This window comes from Grammomys surdaster, unplaced genomic scaffold (genome assembly GCF_004785775.1).
Source record: "Grammomys surdaster isolate TR1022 unplaced genomic scaffold, NIH_TR_1.0 125953, whole genome shotgun sequence".
Lineage (NCBI taxonomy): Eukaryota > Metazoa > Chordata > Mammalia > Rodentia > Muridae > Grammomys > Grammomys surdaster.
Window position 1 is genome coordinate 34305 of NW_021620773.1, and position 22951 is coordinate 57255.

At 38.6% G+C, this 22951-nt stretch overlaps 1 protein-coding gene across 1 annotated transcript in view; it reads left to right on the top strand.

Moving 5' to 3' along the window:
• Abcd2 (ATP binding cassette subfamily D member 2) overlaps positions 1-19669 on the top strand; it is a 44814-nt gene extending 25145 nt beyond the window's left edge. Inside the window, exons 7-10 of the mRNA XM_028753674.1 lie at positions 1615-1760; positions 6512-6596; positions 12846-12971; positions 16501-19669. Coding sequence (XP_028609507.1) covers positions 1615-1760; positions 6512-6596; positions 12846-12971; positions 16501-16720 — 577 coding nt within the window. The 3' untranslated portion in view covers positions 16721-19669. The remainder of the gene's footprint in view (positions 1-1614; positions 1761-6511; positions 6597-12845; positions 12972-16500) is intronic.
• Positions 19670-22951: the final 3282 nt, after the last annotated feature.

Consider the following 22951-nt stretch of genomic DNA (forward strand, 5'->3'; position numbering starts at 1 on the left):
CACAATCTGCCCTCGCATTTTCCTTTTGAGCTGAATGATGGTCACAGAACTCACTCTGTATTACTTTGTGTGCCTGCCTGACTGCTGTAGCACATCATAGTAGCACAGACATTAGACTCAAGGATTCTCTCTGCCCAGTCCTTTTACTTGGTTTTGAGCATGTTGATACTGCAGTTTGCACTGTAATGGATAAGCTTAGGCACGTTTTCCTTTGGGGCATTTTTAGGAGCATATCCTCCGAGAAAATTCCCAGAAGTGAGTCAAAAAGCAAATGGCATGCCAGTTTGCTACATTTCCACCAAGGAGGCTGGATTTTCAGCATTGTATGGGGCCATCTGTTTTGCCTCATGGGCCTGTCAGCTGATAGAATTATCAAGCTGTTGAATTTTTGCCTCTCTGATACACAAGAAAACTGATGCCATTTTAATTTATGTTTTCTAATTAATACCTTGCCTTTCAGTTTATTTGTTTACATGACTGTCAAAACTCCAAGTTTTATGTTTAAAGCAAATAATTGTAGATAATCAGAAATAGTCATTATCAAATATGCTTGTATTAATCAGGGTTTTCTAGATGAACAAAACTGATGGAACAAAGATAGATGACAGATAGATGATAGGTAGGTAGGTAGGTAGGTAGATAGATAGATAGATAGATAGATAGATAGGAGATAGGTAGATGATAGATAAGAGATAAATAGATAAGAGATAGATGATAGATGGATATATAAGAGATAGGTAGATGATAGATGGATAGGTTATTAATAATAGGTAAGAGATAGATAAATCATAGATAGGCAGATGGTAGATGGATAGATGGTAGATGAATAGATAAGAGATATAGATAAGAGATAAAGAGATGATAGGCTGATGATAGATAAGAGATAGATTGATTGATTGATTTAATTAAGAAAATGATTAAATTTAGAAAAAATAAATATAAAGGGGATTTATTAGAATGGTATACAGGCTGTGGTCCAGCTAGTCCAACAATGGCTGTCTACCAACAGAAAGTCCAATAACCCAGTTGTTGTTCAAGCTATAAGACTGGATGTCTCAGCTAATCTTCAGTGTACACTGGAATCCTGAAGAAGCAGGCTCTAATGCCAGTGAAGGAATGAGCTTGCTAGTGAGGAAAGAGCAAGCAGGCAAAGACAGCACTCTCCCTCCTTCCCTGTCTTTATATAGGCTGACACCAGAAGATTTAACCCAGACTAAAGATGAATATTCCCACCTCAAAAGATCAAGATTGACTATGTGTCTTCTCACCTCGAGTGATTTAATCACAAAAGGAAGTTTCTCACTGCTGTGCCCAGACACTTGGGTTTTAGTTAGTTCTGGATTTAGTTACCTCGACAACCAATTATAGCATCACAACGGTAAAGCAAAATATTTTTTCTATAGAAAATATCAAATCATTTCTTACAAAAAAAAAACCTTTCCTGCATGTATATCTCAGTATTTTTTCATAAACCAGGTATTATTTTTAAGTCTGTCCAAAAAATATAATATAATCCTGTAAATTGAGTGTTTAAAGTCTATTGTGTTTCAGACATGAGAATGTCACCCTGAGTGAGTTAACATAACCTTTACACATGTGCTTCATGTTTTCTAGGCCATACATGTCACTTGGAAGTCTCCGGGATCAAGTCATTTACCCTGACTCCGTGGATGACATGCATGAGAAAGGTTACACAGACCAAGACTTAGAACGTATTCTGCACAGCGTGCATCTCTACCACATAGTTCAAAGAGAAGGAGGTAGATTATGTCATTATTTTCTTAAGTGTGGTTTAACTTCATATACAAAGCAAGTTTGGGTTGTGTGTGATGGTATGTACCAGTCATCTTAGCACTTGGGACACCGGGGCAAGAGGAGCAGGAACTTAAAGCCACGGTCCCCTATGTAGCAAGTTTGAGAATAGCCTGGGTTACATCAAACCTTTGTCTCAAAAATAATGAATTGAATAAACTTAGGTTTGGTGTTAGTTACCAGATACCCAGATACCCAACAGGGACAGCCTACAGATTGGCTTCCCCTCTTACTGATGGTTCGTAGGTGCCAGATTGTCATGGTGTCGAGGATGCAATGGTGTAGACGGCTGCTGCCTCTCTCCTTCTCTCTCTTTGTCCTTCTTGGGCTTCATGCCAGATCTGTTCTGTCAGTCAGTCCTCCCTGAAAGCACCCTCACTGAGACACACAGGCATCCTCCACAGTGGGTGACTCTAACTCTATTCAAGCTGACAACCGTGATGACTGTCCCAGGTGTCTATGAAGTCTGGGATCTCATTTGAATATATGAGATTTTTGGACCATAAGCATGTGAGTAGAGGCTTATGATTTTTCCGTGACTGATGTCTTGTTTTGCTTGTGTTGTGTTTAATACAGCACACTACAGTACCTTTACCGGGTAACCGTAATGCCACATCTAGCCTCTGATGACCTTGATATTTAAATGTACAGGTATCCATAGTTCACTGTCATTCTAGATGTATGCAGAGTCGATGATGAACTGTTGGCTTGTCAAGCTCTCTCAGATTACATTAAATGTAACGTCTGAAGTGAATCTCACACAACTTGCTTATTTTTAATCCCACAATCTTTCTAACACACGCACGCGTGCGCGCACACACACACACACACACACACACATTTAGACAACAGATAAGAGATTACAGAACCTTCGTTGTAAGTGCCTTTAGAAGAAGACATACATGGAAGAGTGAGGATATGTATGTATAAATAGGCGCTTTCAGTCCAAGTGTCTCCTAATAGCTGAGCTCTCAAATGTTCCGGTAAGACGTGATTGTACAGCACAGAAGACTACCTAGAGAGCAAGCCGGAATTCTAGGTTGCTTTGTGCATGCATGGATCTCATGTTCTGCTTCCCAACCTAATTACATTATTTTAGAAAAAAAAAAAGTTCAGTAGATGCTTGAGAATATGGGCTTTGAACTCAAGAGTTAAACAGTCAAATCCTAATTAGCATTGCTTTCGGTGCCCTCAGTGGTAAAATGGGGCTACACTTTTTCAACATTTCTGTGAATATTAAATTGAAACTATATGTGTAGCATTTACCGTGATACATAGCAAGTACTCATAAATCGTGACCTGATCCCTGCAGTAAGCAAATGAAGCCAACAAGAAAGACATCACTAAGTTTCTCTTTATGATGTCTGCTCTTGGGGGGAAGCAGATTTTCCTTTAGTGTCATGTGGCCAATCCCTTCTCTATTTCAAAATATTTTGACAGTATAAATTCCATATATTATGGGAGGATTAAATCAGTTTGGAATCTAGTAATCCAAATAGAAATTTAAAATAAAGATGAAATATTCTGTTTTTTAGAAGTCATGACATTCTGTAACTATTCTTAAGATGTGCCAAGCCTAGAGTTTTATACCTTCTTGCCTTAGACACATAACAAATTTTGTCCCTTTTTTTTTTCCCCATAAATAAAAGAGTCTCTGGACCTTAGTAATATAATGGGATCAGTTATGGTTTGTTGAGTTTTACTGCACAGAATACACCATGTTCAAACAATTATATCTCATTTTGTTCAATGTTCGTGGAAGCCCATTGATGATGCTTTTCTCCCTCCATTCTACAGATTAAACCTGAGTGCTTCCTGCACACCTGTTCCCATACAGCAGGTAGAACAGAACTGAAAACAGATTTAAGTCTGAAAGACTTACCACTAGGCACAGCCTGTGTTCTGACGTGCTTTATGTCTCCCAGCTTTTCAGACATAAGAACTATTACTTAATTTCATACAGGCACATCTTTCCTTAGAAGCTAGTTTTACTTAATCTCTAAAAAAAATGAAGCATCTAAGCAGTGCCGAAAAATACTTTCAGTTACTAGTGTATAGTGTCCTCTGGAAGAAGCCTATTGGAATTATTTGGATTAGCTGATTCTTTGCTTTAGCAAAGGGTGGGGGTGGGGAACCACCTTTCATTTCCATAAACGGGTTCCAAAGTAGGAAGGAGTAGAATGGGTATAAAGAGACACTGGGAAATGTCTGCATCTTCAGGAAGCAGGGAAAGGCTTTTCCCGGTTAGCTGTCTTGGTCTCAGTCAGTGAGCATCCGGCATGATGGCTGTTTCCAGGGATGCCGATGGAACCCTCGGGGTTTTGTAGAACAAAGGGTACAGTTAATTAAAATATGGAAAAATTAACTTTCCTTTGACTTAAAAAAACTTTTCTCTCGTGCTCTGCTCCTGGAGCAGGGAACAAACCGTTCTCACCAGCGCCGGCCATCCTCACCAGCGCCGGCCATCCTCACCAGCGCCGGCCATCCTCACCAGCGCCGGCCATCCTCACCGGCCATCCTCACCAGCGCCATCCTTCCTACCGGGCGATCCAAATCCGTCCCTCAAGTCATCAGTTGCATTTCATAATTACTATATTGGCCACAGAAAAGTATTATTTCAACATTTCTTTTTCTCAGAAGCAAGCCAGTATTTTTAGGTTTCAAAATAGTCTTATAAAGATCTATTTTTAAATAACTTCGAACAGTGGGCTCTCTGAAGAGATCAACCTGATGTTGTCAGGGGTAAATGATGTTAAAGTCTTTCACTCTAGATACTATTGTATTGATAGTTTTTTTAATTTACTTCAAATTTTGCAGATGTATGCTGGGAGGTAAGGACACATGAGTACAGGTGCCAGGCATTGTGTCACTTGGAACTGACGGTACAGGTGGCTGCGAGCCACTTATCATGGGTGCTAGGGACCAAACTGAGGTCCCACTCATGAGCAGTGTGTGCTCTTAAGCCACAGGATCACCTCTCCGTTCCTGGTGTTACTTTTCTTGCCTCTCACTTCTCTCACCTCCCCTAACTCCTCAGAGATCCTTTCACTCTGCATTACTTTAAATATGTTAACTTTTATTGTGTCTCCTTTTTAATGTTTGGAACAGAGAATACTTCAAGACTTTTTCAAATTTTAAATATAACATAAGATGTATTCTTAAAAATAGCCTTCCCTTCCTTGTTCTCTCTAATTTTCATCTTCCTACTTTGTTTAGTTTCTTACTCATAAATTCAGGATCTTTTTTTTTTTTTTTTTGAGACAGAGTATCATGGCATAGTCCAGGCTTCCCCCAACCCATGATCCTCCTGCCCTTGCCTCTGTCCAGAGATTACAGACATGTTACACTGAGCCTCGTTTACTGTTACACTTTCTAAAACATGCAGTAAATTTTATAACAATTCCTAAAGGAAGAAAACATTGAAAACATCAAGATGAATCCTGATTTAACAACATACGTTATTCTGTCGAAGATTCTGACCTTCTGCATTCTAAAAGATAAACCCATATTCTCCCTTTTAAATTTGCAAAAGAATTAAGTAATTGATCTGATCAATTTTTTTCAGGTACCCATGGTAATCAAACAATAAAGATTCTAAGTCTTCTCATACCTAAAGCCAGGTTATTACTTAGATACATTACTAATGAGGACAGGTTGCTAAGGGAGAACGATGGGTGTGTGGAGCATGTCCCTTCAACGGGAAAATTAAATTCAGAACAATGAAGATGTGGAAATGTTGACTTTAGTGTTTGCCAAATGTGGGCAGTCATTTTCTCCTCCAAAAATTGGAGTCTGCAAAAATAGAACTGTGGTTTTGATCTTAAGTAATCTTTTCTAGATAATTATGTAAGATACTCATTTAAAATTTTTCAAATATTATGAAGTGTTAACTTGAAAAATAAAACTCTCAAAATTCTACTCCCAGATGTGTGCCTGGTATGCATGCACATTTTCAGAAGTGCGACCATAATATGTGCCATTCTGAAACTTGGATTCTCATTTAAAGTTTTCTGATATTATTTCCATATGAGGATGGACAGATAGAAATACAGATATATATGCTTGCTTTGCAAATTGATATTAAGCAATCAGTAGATAAAATGTTTTAAGAGATAGGCTGCACAAACTGTGAAAACATTACATAAACCTAAATATAGACCCTAGCTCTGAGAGATGACTATAACTCAGATGTTTCTATTTCTCCGTGAGTTTTGGATTACCCATTTGTAAAATGCAAATAAAGGCAACTGTCTTATAAGCTGTAGAATACTGAAGAGACTTGCATAAAGTACCAGGCTTGTGGGAACTGCTTAATTTAGTTCTGTTTGGGGGCTTGGCAATTGTTCTATGCAAATTATGAGATCTTTTCTCCCCCTGCCCTCAAAAATCAGCATGTGTGCATCAATCCTTTGAACAGACTTAGTAACAAACATACTTTATTGGTGGCAGCATTTACAACTCTTTCAAGATGTCTATCAGTGTAAGGAATGACTACTCTTAAAAGAATATCGTATTAAAAATAAAATCCTCATACACATGGCCGTCAAGACTGTCCATCTGCTCTACAAAATACAAGGCTTCCCTTATTTTCAATCAAAACAGGCCAGGACTCACTTGTCCAGAATAGGTGTGGTAACAAGTCAACAAGTGTCTGCAACCTGTATGTTTATTTGTTTGTTTGTGTGCTTTTATTTTCTAGGATGGGACGCAGTCATGGACTGGAAAGATGTCCTTTCAGGAGGAGAGAAGCAGAGAATGGGGATGGCACGGATGTTTTACCATAAGTAAGTGCTCTGCATTCAGGGAACCATAGTCATTACTGATAGAAAGACAGTACTCGGCAGGGTGCAGCAGTCTCATCTTAGGTTAGATAACATCTGACTTGGAGACTGGACGGATGGCTCAGTGGGTAGAGATACTTCCACCAATGATCCCCTAGACCTTCCTAACGTTGTCACCTGATACAGATCCTCCTTACTGTGGTGACCCCCAGCTATAAAATTTTTTCATAAGTGTAATTTTGCTACTGTTATGAATCATAATGTAAATTATCTGATACGTGACTCCCCAAGGGGATCACAACCCACAGGTTGGGTACGGGGCCTAGATCCATGTGGTAGAAGGAGAGGCTCGATGACTATTGCACACTGTCTTCTGCCTTCCACATGCACTGTGGCAAACACACTCACACAGGCTCCCACACGTACATACAGGTAAGTGACAGGGAGTCAATAAATCCGTAAAGCACATTAAGACCAAAGACAGAGGGACTGAATAGCATGTTGAAAAAATGTATCTTACGATAGGTGTGTAAAATCTTTACTTTTAGGCTAGCTTACTTTTTATAGCATTGGATTCTCCAGGTGTTTTAGTTTTTAGCTGATTTCTATTGAGTGGCGTAGATAGAAGACTGTTTGGAGTGCTAGATTAAATTTTTATGTGTTCTAAAATTTAAAATAGGATTTTTACTAGATTTAAAGTGCGATTTAGAATATATAACTGCTGTGTATCTGGTTAAACCAGTTGCTGCACATTTGGGAATTCCTCTGAATTGGATCTAAATCAGACTCCCTGAAATACATTATCAATAACTATACAGCATATACATTATTTTATATGCAATCCATATATAATTAATTATAAATAAAGCATCAGAATTACTCAGTTGGATCTAAATCAAGTTTAAGTAGTCTCTTAAACGAATTTTCCATCCTCAACTGTTAAGAGTTACAATTAGTGAAAAAAAAAAGTGCTCACACACATCTTAGTGAACTCAGAAAAATTGAGATGCAAGAAATAATTTTTAATTAATTATTTTATTTGTCTGCATCCCAAATGTTGCCCCCTTGCAGGTCTCCACTACCAGAGTTCTTCACTCCCCCTTTGCCTCTGAGAGCATATCCTCCTTCCTGGGTATCAAGTCTCTACAGGATTAGGCACATCCTCTCCCACTGAGGCCAGACATGACAGTTCTCTACTACATATGTGCTGGGGGCCTTGGACCAGCCCCTGTGTGCTCTTTAATTTGTGGCTTAGTCTCTGGGAATGTTGGTCTCTCTATGGGGTTGCCATCCCCTTCTGCTCCTTCAGTCCTTCCCCTAACTCTTGTTTAGGGGGCCCTGACCTCAGTCCAACGGTTGGCTGTAAGTATCTGCATCTGTCTCAGTCAGCTGCCGGTAGAGCCTCTCAGAGGACAGCCATGCCAGGCTCCTGTCTGCAAGCACAACATTGCATCAGCAATAGTGTCAGGGATTTGAGCCCACCCATAGGATGGATCCCCAGTTGGGCTGGCTAGTCACTAGGTGGCCTTTCCTTCAGTCTCTGCTCCATTTTTATCCCTGCATTTCTTTTAGACAGGAGCAATTCTGGGTCAAAAATTTTGAAAATGGGTAGGTGGCCCCATCCCCTGGGGGCCCTGTCTTGAGGTAACCCAGACCCAAAAGGACATTCGTGATATGTACTCCATGATAAGTGGTTACTGGATGAAAGGTACAGAATACCATTGGTACACCCCACAGGCCATGAGAAGTTTAACAAGAAGGAAAGCCCAAGTGAGGACGCTTCAATCCCACTTAGAAGAGGGAACAAAATAATCACTGGAAACAGAAGGAGAGAGGGTCCTGGGTGCAAGAGTGGGGGGTGAGATAAGAGGGACAGGATCAGATATGGGGGGAGACAGGAGAGAAGCCCAGAGGGCCAGGAGAATGAATGGACATATGCAGCTGCTGGGGTTGCGGGGGGGACCCTACAAAGTCCCAAAGACCTGGAGTGTGAGAGGCTCCCAGGACTCACTGGGGGTGACCTTAGCCAAAACGCCCAACAGTGGAGAGATGGAACCTGAAGAGACCACCGCCAGTAGATGGACAAGAAATCATTTTTTATAAAGCTTTTCTCTGTGACCTCAGCTTTATAGACTTAAAGAACTCTAAGCCTAAGTTCTAAGGAGGAAATCCAGACAATGTCCTCATTCATCCGTTCTGTTTGTCACACTCTTCTCTGAAATGAGAGGATTTTTTTTTTTAACCATAGTAATGTAGTTAAACTAGAAATAATTTTTCAGAGTGACTTAATCTCCAAGTTTCTCTTGTGGCCTAAAACCCTTTTGATACCTATTTATTCAACACAAGATCAGTCTTACGGATCTTGCCACAGTAGAGAATGGTTTGAAATTTTTCTCTCCTGAGAGCTGAGGTCGTCAGTATGTTACACTACAGCCGGCTAAACATAGTTTGTTGTTCTCTCAATTACATTTTAATCTTTAAAAGTCTGATCTTTGCCCCTTCCTGCCTCAGTCTAATTTTATTATTACATTTTATATATCATCTATCTGTCTGTCTATCTATCTATCTATATCTATCTATCTGTCATCTCTCCATCCATCCATATATCTATCTATATATCTGTGTATGTATGTATGTATATATGTAATGTCTATCTATCTATCTATCTATCTATCATCTCTCCATCCATCCATATATCTATCTATATATCTGTGTATGTATGTATGTATGTATGTATGTATGTATGTATGTATGTAATGTCTATCTATCTATCTATCTATCTATCTATCTATCTATCTATCTATCTGTCATCTCTATCCATCCATATATCTATCTATATATCTGTGTATGTATGTATGTATGTATGTATGTAATGTCTATCTATCTATCTATCTATCTATGCATCTATCTACCTTTTATCACCTATATATTATCTATCTCTCCGTCCCTCCACCCATATATCTTTTCAGCATGTATGCATGCATATTTGTGTGTGCATGTGTGTTAATGTGCACACATGTGTATGTGTGTATATGTGTCTCACCTGCATATAAGAGGACAATTTGCAGGAAATAAGTTCTCTCCTTCCACCTTGTGAGTTCTGGGATCAAACTCCTGCCGTCAGGCTTGGCAGCTGAAAGCTTTGCCAGCTGAGCCATTGTTTTTCTATCCCACATTTCAGTGTACTGACTCTTGTCATTTAGGATGCTGTACATTTTCACTTGGTCTGTTGGCTTATAATCCTGTTCTTCTCATTCCCAGTCTTCAGAAAAGCAGGCGAGTAGAGCAAAACTGATTGGTTAGATTTAGGTTCCAGTTTTTTGGGGGTTTTTTGTTTGTTTGTTTGTTTTTGATATTTTATTTACATTTCAGATGTTATCTCCTTACCCCATTCCTCCCCCCCACCCCCCATTCAATCCCCACTCTTCCTGCTTCTATGAGGATGTGGCCCCACCCACCCCCACCTCCCCACCCTCAAATTCCCCCACACTCGGTGTCCAGCCTTCATAGGTTCCAGTATTTAAAGGCGATGATTGCACATATTGTTTGTCATCAAAAAAGTATACTCATAAGTATATGCTTATTTAAGAAACACAGATAAATAAAAAGAATTCAAAATTTCCTATCTCAATAGCTGTCAGAAAACAATGTTAACATTTTGAACAAATTTCTTCCTGGTCTTAGTCCACATAGTTGGCTGTAATCTTAATTGTTTTCATGTGATTCATAATTTATAATTTATACCCCTTATGCTTATATGTTTCACATGGTATCATATGCAACTATATGCCTTTCTTTGTTACTATATGATGCTTGGCCAGACTTTATTATGATTATTTTAATAATTACATACTGAGTATATTTTAAGTATATAATTCAGTAAGTTTTTACAAATGTAGGTACATTAAGTAACGTAATATCTCACCCAATGTCTCATCCAAGATAGAGAATATTTTTATTACCCAGAAAAGGGCTTTCTGTCCCCTTTTCTTTCATGTTCTACATATACCTACTTCTGCTCTTGCTGGTTTATCTTCTTCACACTCTCATGTAAGTGAAGTCATACACTATATAGTTTTGTGTATTGCTGTGATTTTTAGTGAGAAAAATTAGTTGTCTCAGTATATGTCTTAACATATGTATTACTTATACTAAACTTATGTTGTTAGTCTAAGGATAGAGGGTACTTTTTAAAAGCTGAACAAATTTTACCAACTGCAGATTTCTCATGCTGTGCTTTGAAATGCTGCCCTCTCCAAGGAGACTGAAGGGCACACTGTAGTTTGACATTTCTGACCAGCTGTTAGCTCGTCTCTGGGAACTGGCTTGGGTTCCGTCCATAAATACTCAGTAATATGATCAGCAGCTCAGCCTTTGAGGTAGTGAACTGCAAAAGTGACCATTTTTCCAAGTCTCTGTGTTAATAAGATAAGCCCTTCAATAAGAACAAGAGACATCAATAAAGAAAGCATTTAACCCAATATTTCAAGTATCGGACTAGTCAGTATTCGTGATTGTAAAATATATCAGGTATACCATAATAATGAGTGAAAATTGAATGAATTATGTGAGATCAAGGACAAGCAAATGGTTTTAAAAAATGCAGTGCTCTTGCAAATGAATCAAATAAATTAGAAAGCTAAAGCCAGCAAAGGAACGGGGTAATGCTGAGGCATTGCCTCTTCCCATGTTCTCAGGGTCAATACGGTTATGACAGTGAGATTATAACACATACTGAGCTTTGATAGGAAAGGTCTGAGCTGGCGACAATGGAGAACTCCAGTCAGAAACTGTACAAAGCATTACAATAGAATATGTTTTATGGGAGCCTTATAATTCTAATATTTGAAGAATGACCAGGAAAATTCTGGCTTGAGGGGATAGGTTTCTGCCTTGACATATCCTACACTATTTGTGATTCAGTAAAGGGAGAAAAAGAAGCAAAAATCTAAGAGATGATGTCATTTAATACTGTATTAGTTCTACAAGTGCCTAGTCCTTGCTGTGTTGTTTGGTGTATTTACACACACACACACACACACACACAGCCTAACCTTGCCAAGGAGACAAATGTGTATGACTCATCTTACAGTCCTTATGACTTGCTATGACAACAGAACATAAAATATACATTTTTTTTCTTTTTCAAAAATCTTCTTTAGCTCCAAGCACCCTAAAAAGGAAGGCACAAAATACGATGAACAGTGTGGAGAAGAGCTTTATGCAAACAGAAGATTTTACCTAAATTTTCTTTCTCTTGCATACTTTTCTTCGCCTTTTCTATCTAAATAAAATCACAAACAGTAATTAACACACAGAAAACCAGTACTTGATATATAATAACCAACCCCCAAAGCTGCTTCACCGTTGTCCTGGGGAAAGTACAGTGATCATTAGAGACTTTCACAATCCTAAGGAACAGAGCATTAGAAATGCCTTTAAACGGCTTGATGCTCCAGCGTAGGGGGGTGCTAGGGCGGGGGGGGGACCGTCATAGAAGCAGGGGTAGGGGCCTGGGATGGGGACTTTCAGAGGGGAAACAGGGAAGGGGGATTACATTTGAAATGTAAATAAATAAAATAAAAATAAAACTTTTTAAAAGATAAATTAATTAATGAAAAAAGAAATGTCTTTAACTCTTGCTTCTGCCAGCCTTCACCTCCATCTCCAGAATAGGTAACAGTGTCCAATTAATACACAAGCACATGTTAGAAAAAAAACTTACGATGCTAAGAAATCATTTGTGTAAAATCAGATACTTCTACTGATTTGGTGTTGGAGGCCATGAATTTGAAGTAGAAGAAGGTGGGGTACATGGGAAGATTTGGCGGGGGAAATAGGAAGGAGAAATTATATAATTATATTAGAATCTCAAAAAATCAAAAATAGATAAATAAAAATAATTTCATGGTGAAAACTGCCCCGGAATGTTTTGAAACTAATTTTCAAAACTAAAATGAAAACATCAAATGACAGTGTTCACATTGGCTTTAGTCCTGTCAGCTAAGCCAGGCTGGGTTGCTGGCCCAGCGGAATAAAAGAACAGCTGCTTTTTTGCTTTATTGTTTACCGGCCTGAACCATGTTGCATTCTTCTTAGCCCCTCCGAAGTTTTCAGGCTATGACTGTTGTCCAACGGGAGACACAGTACCACAGCAGATTCAGTCGTTTGTTTGTTTGTTTGTTTGTTTTTTACACCATAGTACATGTTGCTGGATGATTGTAACTCAGTTATTTGTACTCTTTTTTTCAGGCCGAAGTACGCGTTGCTGGATGAGTGTACCAGTGCCGTGAGCATCGACGTTGAAGGAAAGATATTTCAGGCTGCTATCGGGGCTGGGATTTCCTTACTATCCATAACACACAGGCCTTCTCTGTGGTAAGTGCTCATGGCATCCTCCTCTGGGGTGGATGCTTTGTATCTTCTTAGAAGATAGCCTTGCTAAGTTTTTCTGTGAAGAGTATAAAATATCTCAATTTTTTTGTAACTGTTTTTCTCTGATGTTCTCCCCAACACTTTAGCTCCCTCTGGCCTAATGGAACCTAAATGTGTTATGTGGAAATGAACATCACCCTCTAGTCATTTTGAAAAGCTACAGGAGAATCTGACGGTTGATCTGTACTAAAAAATATTTATCATAATACTAGAATGTACTGTGAGAGATTATGGAGCAGGTTAGGTTTAGGGTTAGGATATGACTGCAAAATTTATGTTAAAATTCTAAACTTAGTATTTCTAAAATTATCATGTTAGAGGAATCACAGGAAATAAAAAATAATCAAATAGAAATAATAAAGTTTATTTTTTTTGTTGTTTGTTTTAAGAAAAAAAAAAAAGAACCTGGTAGGAGTAAGCATAAAATCTCATAACTATTCAAACAATAATGACCAATCAGTGGAGACGTCAGACATCATAAACAGTATCATCCTCTTAAAGGGGAATGAGCCACTCAGCAAGTACCTTTAACACAGTAAGCCGTCCCACTGTCCTTAGCCGTCATAGTTTAGTGATTAGGGTTAGGAGGCGTTGTTTTGTTGTTTGTATTCTCCAGCTTGACATATAAATACATTGTTTTCAATTTAATTTTTATATGGTCTTATTTGTTAGAAGGTCAATATTTTACAATCTACATTTTTATCATTGAATATAATTTTTTCATACAATATATTCTGATCATGGTTTCCCCTCTCCCCAACTCCTCCCATATTCTCCCCATCCCCCTACCCGCCCAATCCACATGCTTTCTCTCATTGGAAAAGCCAGCAGGCACAGCAACAAAAAACAAACAAACAAACAAACAGGGGGGAAAAAGAACCAAAGAAAATGCACCCAAAACTACATACAGATGTAAACACACACTTTAGCTCATGTAGTAATCCCATAAAAATCACAAAATCAGCAGCAATAATATATAAGACCTGTAAGGTTTAAAATTAAATACTCAGACAAAGCATTACAAGACAAAAAACCTCCAGAAATGCCATTGAGTTTGGTTTGTGTTGGCCATCTGTTGCTGCCCATTGTACCTGCCCTAACGTGTGGTTTATATTCCCAGTGAGACTCAGTTCGAGAAAAGTATTTTTTTATTTGCAAGTGATTTGTGAATGGAGATAGCTTCTTAGTTAGGGATGACAGTTTGTGTCTACTTTCCCCTCAGCGCTGAAACCCTACCTGGCTTTGGCCTCTTGTGCAGACTCTCTGCATGCTGCCACCGTCTCTGAGTTCAGTGTGCATCAGTCCTGTAGTATCTAGAAGGCCTTGTTTCCTAGGAATCTTCCTTTCCCTCTGGCTCTTCAATTCTTTCAGCATCGATTTCTATAGAGCTCCTTTACCCCTGAGGGGAGGAATTTGATGGAGACGTCTCATATAGGACTGAATGTTCCGATGTCTCATACTCTCCGTGTGTTGTTCAGCTATGGGTCTCTGTTCCCATCTACTGCAGGAGGAAGCTTCTCTGATGTTGGCTGAGCAAAATGCTGATTTATGAATATAGCAGAATGTTATTAGGAGTCATTATATTGCTAGTTCCTTTAGTAGAACAGTAGCATTTGGTTTAACTCTAGGTCATGACCTATCTAGTCTTAGGTTCTTGGACAACCAAGCTGTGTTGGATATGAGTTCCATATCATGGAGTGAACCTTAAGTTCAAGCAGATAGTGGTTGGTTATTCCCACAAATTTTGCACCACCATTTCGCTAGCATATCATGCAAGAAGTTCACCACTGTGTGGTGTTCATATTGGCGCAGGTTTTATAGCTGGGTGGGTTTACCTGTCTCCTCTGGTAATGTGCCGAGTACTTCCCGGTTCCATGATATAAACACTAGTCAGTAGTGACAAACTCTCTAGGGTGGCACTAGCTGGACATCTCCATAGTTAATGAGTCATGTAGGTATTGTCTTCAGCAAAAGGGCTTTACTATCACTTTGTGGAGAGCAATCAACAGACTCGGCCTGAGTTGTTTGGGGTTTTTCATGGGGCCCCTTTGGACAACAACACAATTATATGTATCCCATCCCTGGTGTTGGAGGTTTCATTTGGTGACAAATGATGTCAATGTCAAGGCTTTGTCTCCATCATTATGTGATGATTCCATTCAGATTTCCTTTTTATATATGTATATATTTTAAGAAATGTCTACAGTGATAGTGTCCCATAGCCCTCAAATGTCCCTTAGTCTTACCTGTCTCCCCGTGTCCTACTTTACCTCCCTCTTCCCCCCCACCTCTATTTAATCCTCTGATTCCAGCCCTTTCTTCCATTCATAACTATCTATTCTATTTCCCTTTCTTTTGGAGTTCCTTCCCTCCCCACTGCTCTAGACATAACCTCTGTGGTTTTAAGGATTGCAGCCTGTTTATTGAAGGCTAACAGCTCACACCCACATATAAGATAGAAGCTGGTTGAAAAGGCTGACTGTTCATATTAAATAATTACTTGAAGTAGGATGAAAAACTGAAGACAGAAAAAGTGAAAATCCATGAGCCAGTTAAGCTAAGTGACCAAGTACAGGTAACTCATGACTGGAACAACTCTGCCAGCCATAGTCTCTCCACCCATCCCACAATCCTCTGCTAGTGGCCTGGGCTTCCCTTAGGAGAGGGATGGATTGCCTCCCACCTTTCAGTTCTGTACCTTTATGTAGCTCCTAAGTAGCTGAACCATGGGAGAAGAAGCAATCTATGTGGCCTTAAGAGAATGTTTCTAAAAGACTTCTGTGGGCAGTCATGTAAAAATGATTCTAAATTATTATTACTGAGAAAGCTGTACTCATGTAGAATTCATCCCAGAGGATGGTATTATATATAAATACATTTCTTTTGTGTTTTCTTCATTTTCCTTAGTCATTCTTGGTGTGGTCTTTTAAAGTGTACTCTTTCCTCGATTTCCTTTCCTTCTGTTCTAAGTATGCTTCATTATTTATTCAGAATACATATTTATTCAGAAGATGTTATGAGGGTAAATCAATACAAGAATGGTCTTCCTGAGAAGATGGCTCAGTGGTTAAGAGCACTGACTGCTCTTCCAGAGGTCCTGAGTTCAATTCCCAGCAATCACATAGTGGCTCATAACCATCTGTAATGGGATCTGATGCCCTCTCCTGGTGTGTCTTAAGACAGCTACAGTATACTCATATAAAAATAAAGTAATTGTTTTTTTTAATTAGTCTTCCTTTGTAAATTATATGCACTCAAAATATTAAACAAATTCAGGAACATCAAGAAGAATTTCATACATATGAAAGACTTTAGACTTTAGCAATTCCACTGTTTATCTGAGATATCATGAGAATTAAAATGTAAAATAGCCACATTTACTAAATTTTGTCTTTGAATATCAGTTAGAAAGCTCTATAACTAAAACATCTTTTAAAATTATGACTAATAACACTTCATTTTAATTACACAGGAAATACCACACTCATCTATTACAGTTTGATGGCGAAGGAGGCTGGCGCTTTGAACAGCTGGACACTGCTATCCGTTTAACGCTAAGTGAGGAAAAACAGAAGTTGGAGTCGCAGCTCGCTGGAATTCCCAAAATGCAGCAGAGACTCAATGAACTATGCAAAATTTTGGGTGAAGACTCGGTGCTGAAAACAATCCAAACTGCAGAGAAGACATCCTAACTTATCTTGACATTTTTTCAAGTTAACGTCTAGGTGAAGCCTCAGAGACTCTCTCTTTACTGCATGCAGTATGTTAAGCTAAGTGCAGAGAAAGCAAGCCAGCAAAAAAAGTATTTTGTATGATTTTGGCATTGAGGAAATATATGATGACTTTTCAAATGAAGCAAAAAGCAAATGTGTTAGTTGAGGTTAGTACCCAGTGAAAGACTAACTCAACTGTAAAGCAGAACTTTCTAGGATTAGAAGAAAGTGTGTAGCCTGGGGTTCTTCATGTGGGAGAATGCCCTAAAACAAAACAGCAAAGGCACCAGGAGGGCTGATTTCAGCTGTGTAGAATTAAAACCTTGAGAGTCTTTCAACCCAGTTAATAGGTACAATAGGTACAATACCTGGAATCGATAATCAGCATTGCTAGGGGCCAACTAAATCTGTGTACAAAATGAGAGGCAGTTTGATACATAATTTCAGTCTAAAAAGGTGTATTTTAATGAGAGTGGTTGAAAACAAGCATGGCTAGACAAGTATAAAGTACTATATTTAAATTTTTCATACCTTGAGCATCTTGATACAGATACGAAAAAATTTAAAAAGTGTATTTGCTTAAGAACAAATCATTTTACTTTTTAAAAAGAGAATTGCCTGTACAGAAGAGGAGGGTCTGAACAATGCTTGATCTGGCTGCTGCTTGACTCTGCAGTGCTATCTACTACAATTTCTATCCAGAAATACTGTTTGTTTGGTGCCCAAAAAAGCATTTTAGAAACTTGATTGCTGTCCTAAATTTCCTTGATCCTGGAAATCAGTTATGTTCCTACATTCATTTTATCTTACTCTGTCTGTGAAGCAATCTTTTAAGGCATACAAGTTTTTGTTCTATTTTCTTCTGAGAAAACAGACACTCAGATTTACTTTAATCACAAGATTTATTTTGGAAGAGCCATAGAGATCAATGAAGGTTTCATGACCCTCTGATCCAGTGCTATCATCACTATAGGCCCTTAAATTTAACTGGGATATAATGTCAATTTTAAAATGATGTGGACCAGGTAGATGACCAGAAATGGAATTGTTGGCAATGAAGGACATAAGGGAAAATTTAAGTATTAAATAAATATCATTCAGTCATGGAGATATGACAGTTGCTTCTCTTGTAGGAGACCTGAGTTCCATTGCCAGCATCTACATGGTGGCTCAAAATTGTATCTAATTCCTGTTCCAGGGGATCTGACACCCACTTCTGGATCCCAGGGTCCCTGCGTGCATGTAGTCCTCATACATACATGCAGACAAAATACTCATAGCATTAAAAGTAAATAAATCTGAAAGATAGTAAGGATAGTGAAAATTAGCAATGTTGATGTTATTATCACTTAATTACCATTTTCAAGAAATGAAAATTAAGTTGGAAATGCAATGGTCATTGGTCTTTGACTTAAAATCAATCAAGAACGTCAACACACCTCAGCTGTGTACATCCGCCTGACGTGTCTGCAGCATCAGCACTGAGAAGGGCAGTACATTGTACCTCCAGTAAGCTGCATAGTGCTGCTGCTCCTGAGAGACAATCTGTACAAGTATGTCATGAAATAAGCACATCTGGAGTACAGAGCCATGACTGATGTTTTAATCTCATCCTCTCTCAGGCATGGTGAGGTATGTAAAGACCTGAGATGAACAGTTTTAGGGGCATAAGATTTTGTTTATGTACTAAGGCAGCACTTTAGCAGACACTAACTTGTAATAATAGACTGTTTGGAAGATAGACTACCTGGAAGTCATTCACAATGATTGTTGTAAGAAATTGCCGAATTTCCACATTTTCAATTCCACAAAATCTACATAATTTGAATTACCAATAAATGTAACCACCTTACATGAAACAATACAATATAAGGTCACAAAAAGTACTTTTTTATTTTGTCTGTTACTACGACTTCTTACTAAAAATGTGGAGCAAGAATTAAATATTTTGCTTAGCAAAAGTATAGAACCAGAAATTAACACTTGATTTTTTTTTAAAACAATTCACTAATCTTTAACAATCATGTTAGCAGTTACCCAGGTTATAGTGCTAAAGGAGAAACATTTGAAGCAAGTGTCTTATATTAGGTCTAAAGGCACAAGGGAAATTAAAAGTTCACATTTGAAAGTATACTTTTCAAACTTTAAACCCTGTAAGACCTGATATATCACATTTTTAAGCTTTGCAAACGATGCCAACATCAAGACTAGATTTGTAATTCGATCTTATTTAATAGATGTTACGAATGAGCTGAATCAAAATAAGTAAGACTCGTTACGCAGTGGACAGGGTTCAGTGATGTTTGAAATGCTATACTAAAACGCTAGTCATGAAATTTAAATGTTAAGGTTTCAAGACAAGCTATCTGTTTCCCAGTAGCTTTTTGGTAACTACTGATTTTCTGAATTGCTTTTTTTCTGAGACCAAACACCCTCTGACTTGGAGGAGAACCTGATGTGAGTTTGTGTTGTGTATAATCCAACTCTTTCCAAAGTGGTCCCGCGGGAGACCAGAGCTGATACTCTCACAGGCATACTTGTGAAAACATAAAGACCACTGAGACCTCTTCTTTGACTAGGACAACGAATAATAAGGAAAATGAAGTATAGCTTTAGCTGGCAAACTAATCTTTTCCTCAGAAAAGGTGTAAATTCATGGAGCTTGATTATTTGGGTGGGGGGGATAACTCATAACCTGCATTGTGACATCCTATTTCTGCAGCATGCTATGGTATGCCGAGCATGAGTCTGACGCTGTGTTCACTCTTATAGACGAGATAATTGCTAAAATCCTCTTGAATCACAAGGTTGATGATCTTACTTGAAAACCAACCCAGTTTACCCTATGTTTACACAGGAAGAGTTTTCCTTCTATAGTAATTTGACTTTTGACCCAAATTTTCATGTGTCAATAAAGGTCTAAACAAATGTGTTGGTTTTTTATTTGGGGCATTAATTCCAAGTAGAAGCTTATCTCTATGTTTGGAATAGCTTTTTGACTGTGTAGCCCAAAGAGTATGTTGTACATTAATACTCTGAGGAAGTTATGTGCTTTAAGACTTGATAAATGTGGTAACAGAAATTAAATTATTTGTTTAAAGAGATGCCTCTGATATAATTACTCTGTGAGCAAAATGTCCCTGGCTGAGCGTAGGAGTGCTTCCCCACACCTGGCACATCACAGAGCTGCTGCTCCACGTACAGAGGCTGAGAGTCTGCATGTGAACTTTATTGCCACATGAAAGTTTGCAGATGGATGTATGTTTTTAAAAATCAAAGACACACATCCCCTTCACTTCCGATGAGTTCTCGCATTGCCTGGTACAAATGTATCTCGCCATTTAATGCAGAGACTTCAGAAGCAACTGCCCCTCCATTCAGCTTGAGCTGTGTTGATGAAGGCGAACATGAAAACTGTCTTAGAGGTGAGCATCACTATGAAGCTGGGGAGAATAGGGCTGTGGGTTCATGATGGTCCTCTCTGCTGTCCATGTGCCAGGACTTGAGGTCCTTAGGTTTGAATGTTTGGTTCCTTGTTGGTGGTCAGTATTGGAAGGATTAGGAGGTGTGGCCTTGTTAGAGGAGGTGTCTCACTGGGGGGTGAGCTTAAAGGTTCAAGAAGCCCACACACCAGGCTCAGTCTCATCAGATAAGATGTTTAAATCCTTAGTCACTGCTCCACCATTGCTGCCTAGCTGTTGCCATGCTTCCCTCTGTGATGATTATGTAAGCAACCCCCTAATTAAACACTTCCTTTTATTAGTTACCTTGGTCCTGGTGTCCTCTCACAGCAATAGAAAAGTAGCTACGACAAGATTCACGACAAATTCTTTAATTACCATAAAAAAAAATCCTTGCTTTTCAGAGGAGTTACAAGTTACTTCACTGATGTCAAGGGCCTTATTTCTGTATTCCGAGAAACTGTTGGGTTGTGACTACATATACCTTAGTTACACTATGTGCTGGTGCCTCCCACATGATTCCATCATTTAGGCAGAGGCAGGAAGATCACCATAAGTCTGAGGACATCCTGGGCTACATAGTAGGTCCTTGGTTAGCCAGGGTTACAGGATAAGATCCTATCTCAAAAACAAAGCAAAAACCTGCATAACGTTTCCCAAACAGTTGTATAAATAATAATTTTTCATTAATTATTACACCAGGTACTGTGCTGACTCTTGGAATGAATGTGACCTCTTTTCTAAACTTAAAGCCCACTGAATCTGAAAACTGGAGATTATTAATCAGAAGGAAAGTCAGTAACTGCATTTGTTATTTACTAAGTAGAATCAAAACACCGCCTGCACATACATTAATTCATTAAAGTGCATAAATTAAACTCTAATAACTGAGAGAGAAAGGTTGAGGAGTTCAAGCCGCTCAACGTGGCATCCGAGCTGCGTTAGCAAAGATTGATGCTAGCAGCATGTGAGAGGCAAGTCTGTGCAACTCTGTGTCTCTGTTCAGTTGTTTCAGGGCTGTGGGAAATTTGTGTAACATATTATAATTTTAATATTTTTATTGCACATTAAGAATGTAGTTCTACCGAAGGGGATGACATGAGGCAACTTTTTAAATGTTCTGAGGAATTCATCTCCCAGCCAGTTATAACTTACTGACTGGAGAGATGTTTCAGCTGTTGAGATCACTGGCAGCTGTTCCAGAAAACCCAATTCCTTCCTAATTCTGCAGCAGCTCCCAAAGGCCTGAAACTCCAGTTCTAAGGATCCAATGTCCTCTTTCCTCACCTCCAAGGGCACCAGGGACACGAGTGGTGAACAGAGTAACATGAAGGCAAGATACCCATGCACATAAAAAATAATAAAAATAAAATAAGAATGCTATTGACACTTTCAAGGTACCAGCTACTATGCTAGGGATTCAGAGACAAACAAGACAGACACTATTACAATATTGTGTTTGAAACACTTTGGTAGATGAACTGAACAACTGTTAACATGTTGACGCTATGAATGCTATAGTTGCTTAAATAGCATATTTGTTTTGTAGAAATCTGTATGTCCTGCTTAGACCACTCTGTTATAACTAGTAAGCAATAAATACATTCTCAAAGCAAATTTCCTTGATTATGTGATAAGAATCATGTGACCTTCTTCCTCAGAAGGAGCTCTAATGCAGTTAGTATGCTGTCTAAAAATCTATGAAATTATTTTAAGGTCAGAACGTCTACAGTAAACCAATTTTGTACATTCTAGAGTATGCATTTCATATCAACACAAAATATAGATAACTAGAGTGTGCAAACTCTAAAATGCAAAAGCAGTAATTACAAAAGCAAATAGCTAGGTGCGTTGTCATAAGCTGTGATCCCAGCACTGAAAGGCACAGGCAAAGGATTACTGAAAGTTAGAGGCTGCCTGGATTACATAGTGAGTTTCAGCCAGTGTTTTCTAGACTGAACGTATCTCTACAACAACAACAACAAAAATTAAAACAAAAGACTTCCAAAGTTAAACACATTTAAAATCACTTGAAAATCTCAGTAATTAATATTCAATATAATTGATAAGGTGTGTAGTGGTTTGACTAAGAATGGCCCAATAGATTTGTATATTTGAAAGCTTAGATATCAGAGAGTGGCACTCGTTGAGAAGGATTAGGAGGGGTAGCCTTGTTAGAGGAAGTGTGTCACTTCCTTGAAACTTTGAGGTTTCAAAGGCCTAACCCAGGCCCAGTGTCTCTCTCTTCCAGCTTCCTGAAGATCTGGATGAAGAACTCTCAACTACCATGTCTGCCTGTGTGCTGCCATGCTTCCCACCATGAAAATAATGTACTAACTCCCTGAAACTGTAAGTAAGCCCCAATTAAATGCTTCCCTTTATAAAAGAATTACTGTAGTCATAGTGTCTCTTCACAGCAATAGAACACTAAGACAAGGTGATTAAGTATTTGTCAGTGATTTGATATCTAAAACTACGTCACATCACAATGAAACAAAAAACTATTAAATACTAAATATTCTTGTGGCTTTGCTATTGAAGACTACTTGGCTTAATCCATGTCAAATACAGTTCCTTTTGTAAATGTAAACAGTATTCTAGAGCTATCTCAGGGCTCCCAATAGAGAGCACTAAAAGACGTCCTAGAGGAGGCATTTTACTGAGAAGCTGATTCAATGGGATACACTGAATGGGTACAGGTGCTGGTACCTTCAAAGTGACAGAAACTGGTGATGGTTTCAAAATCTCT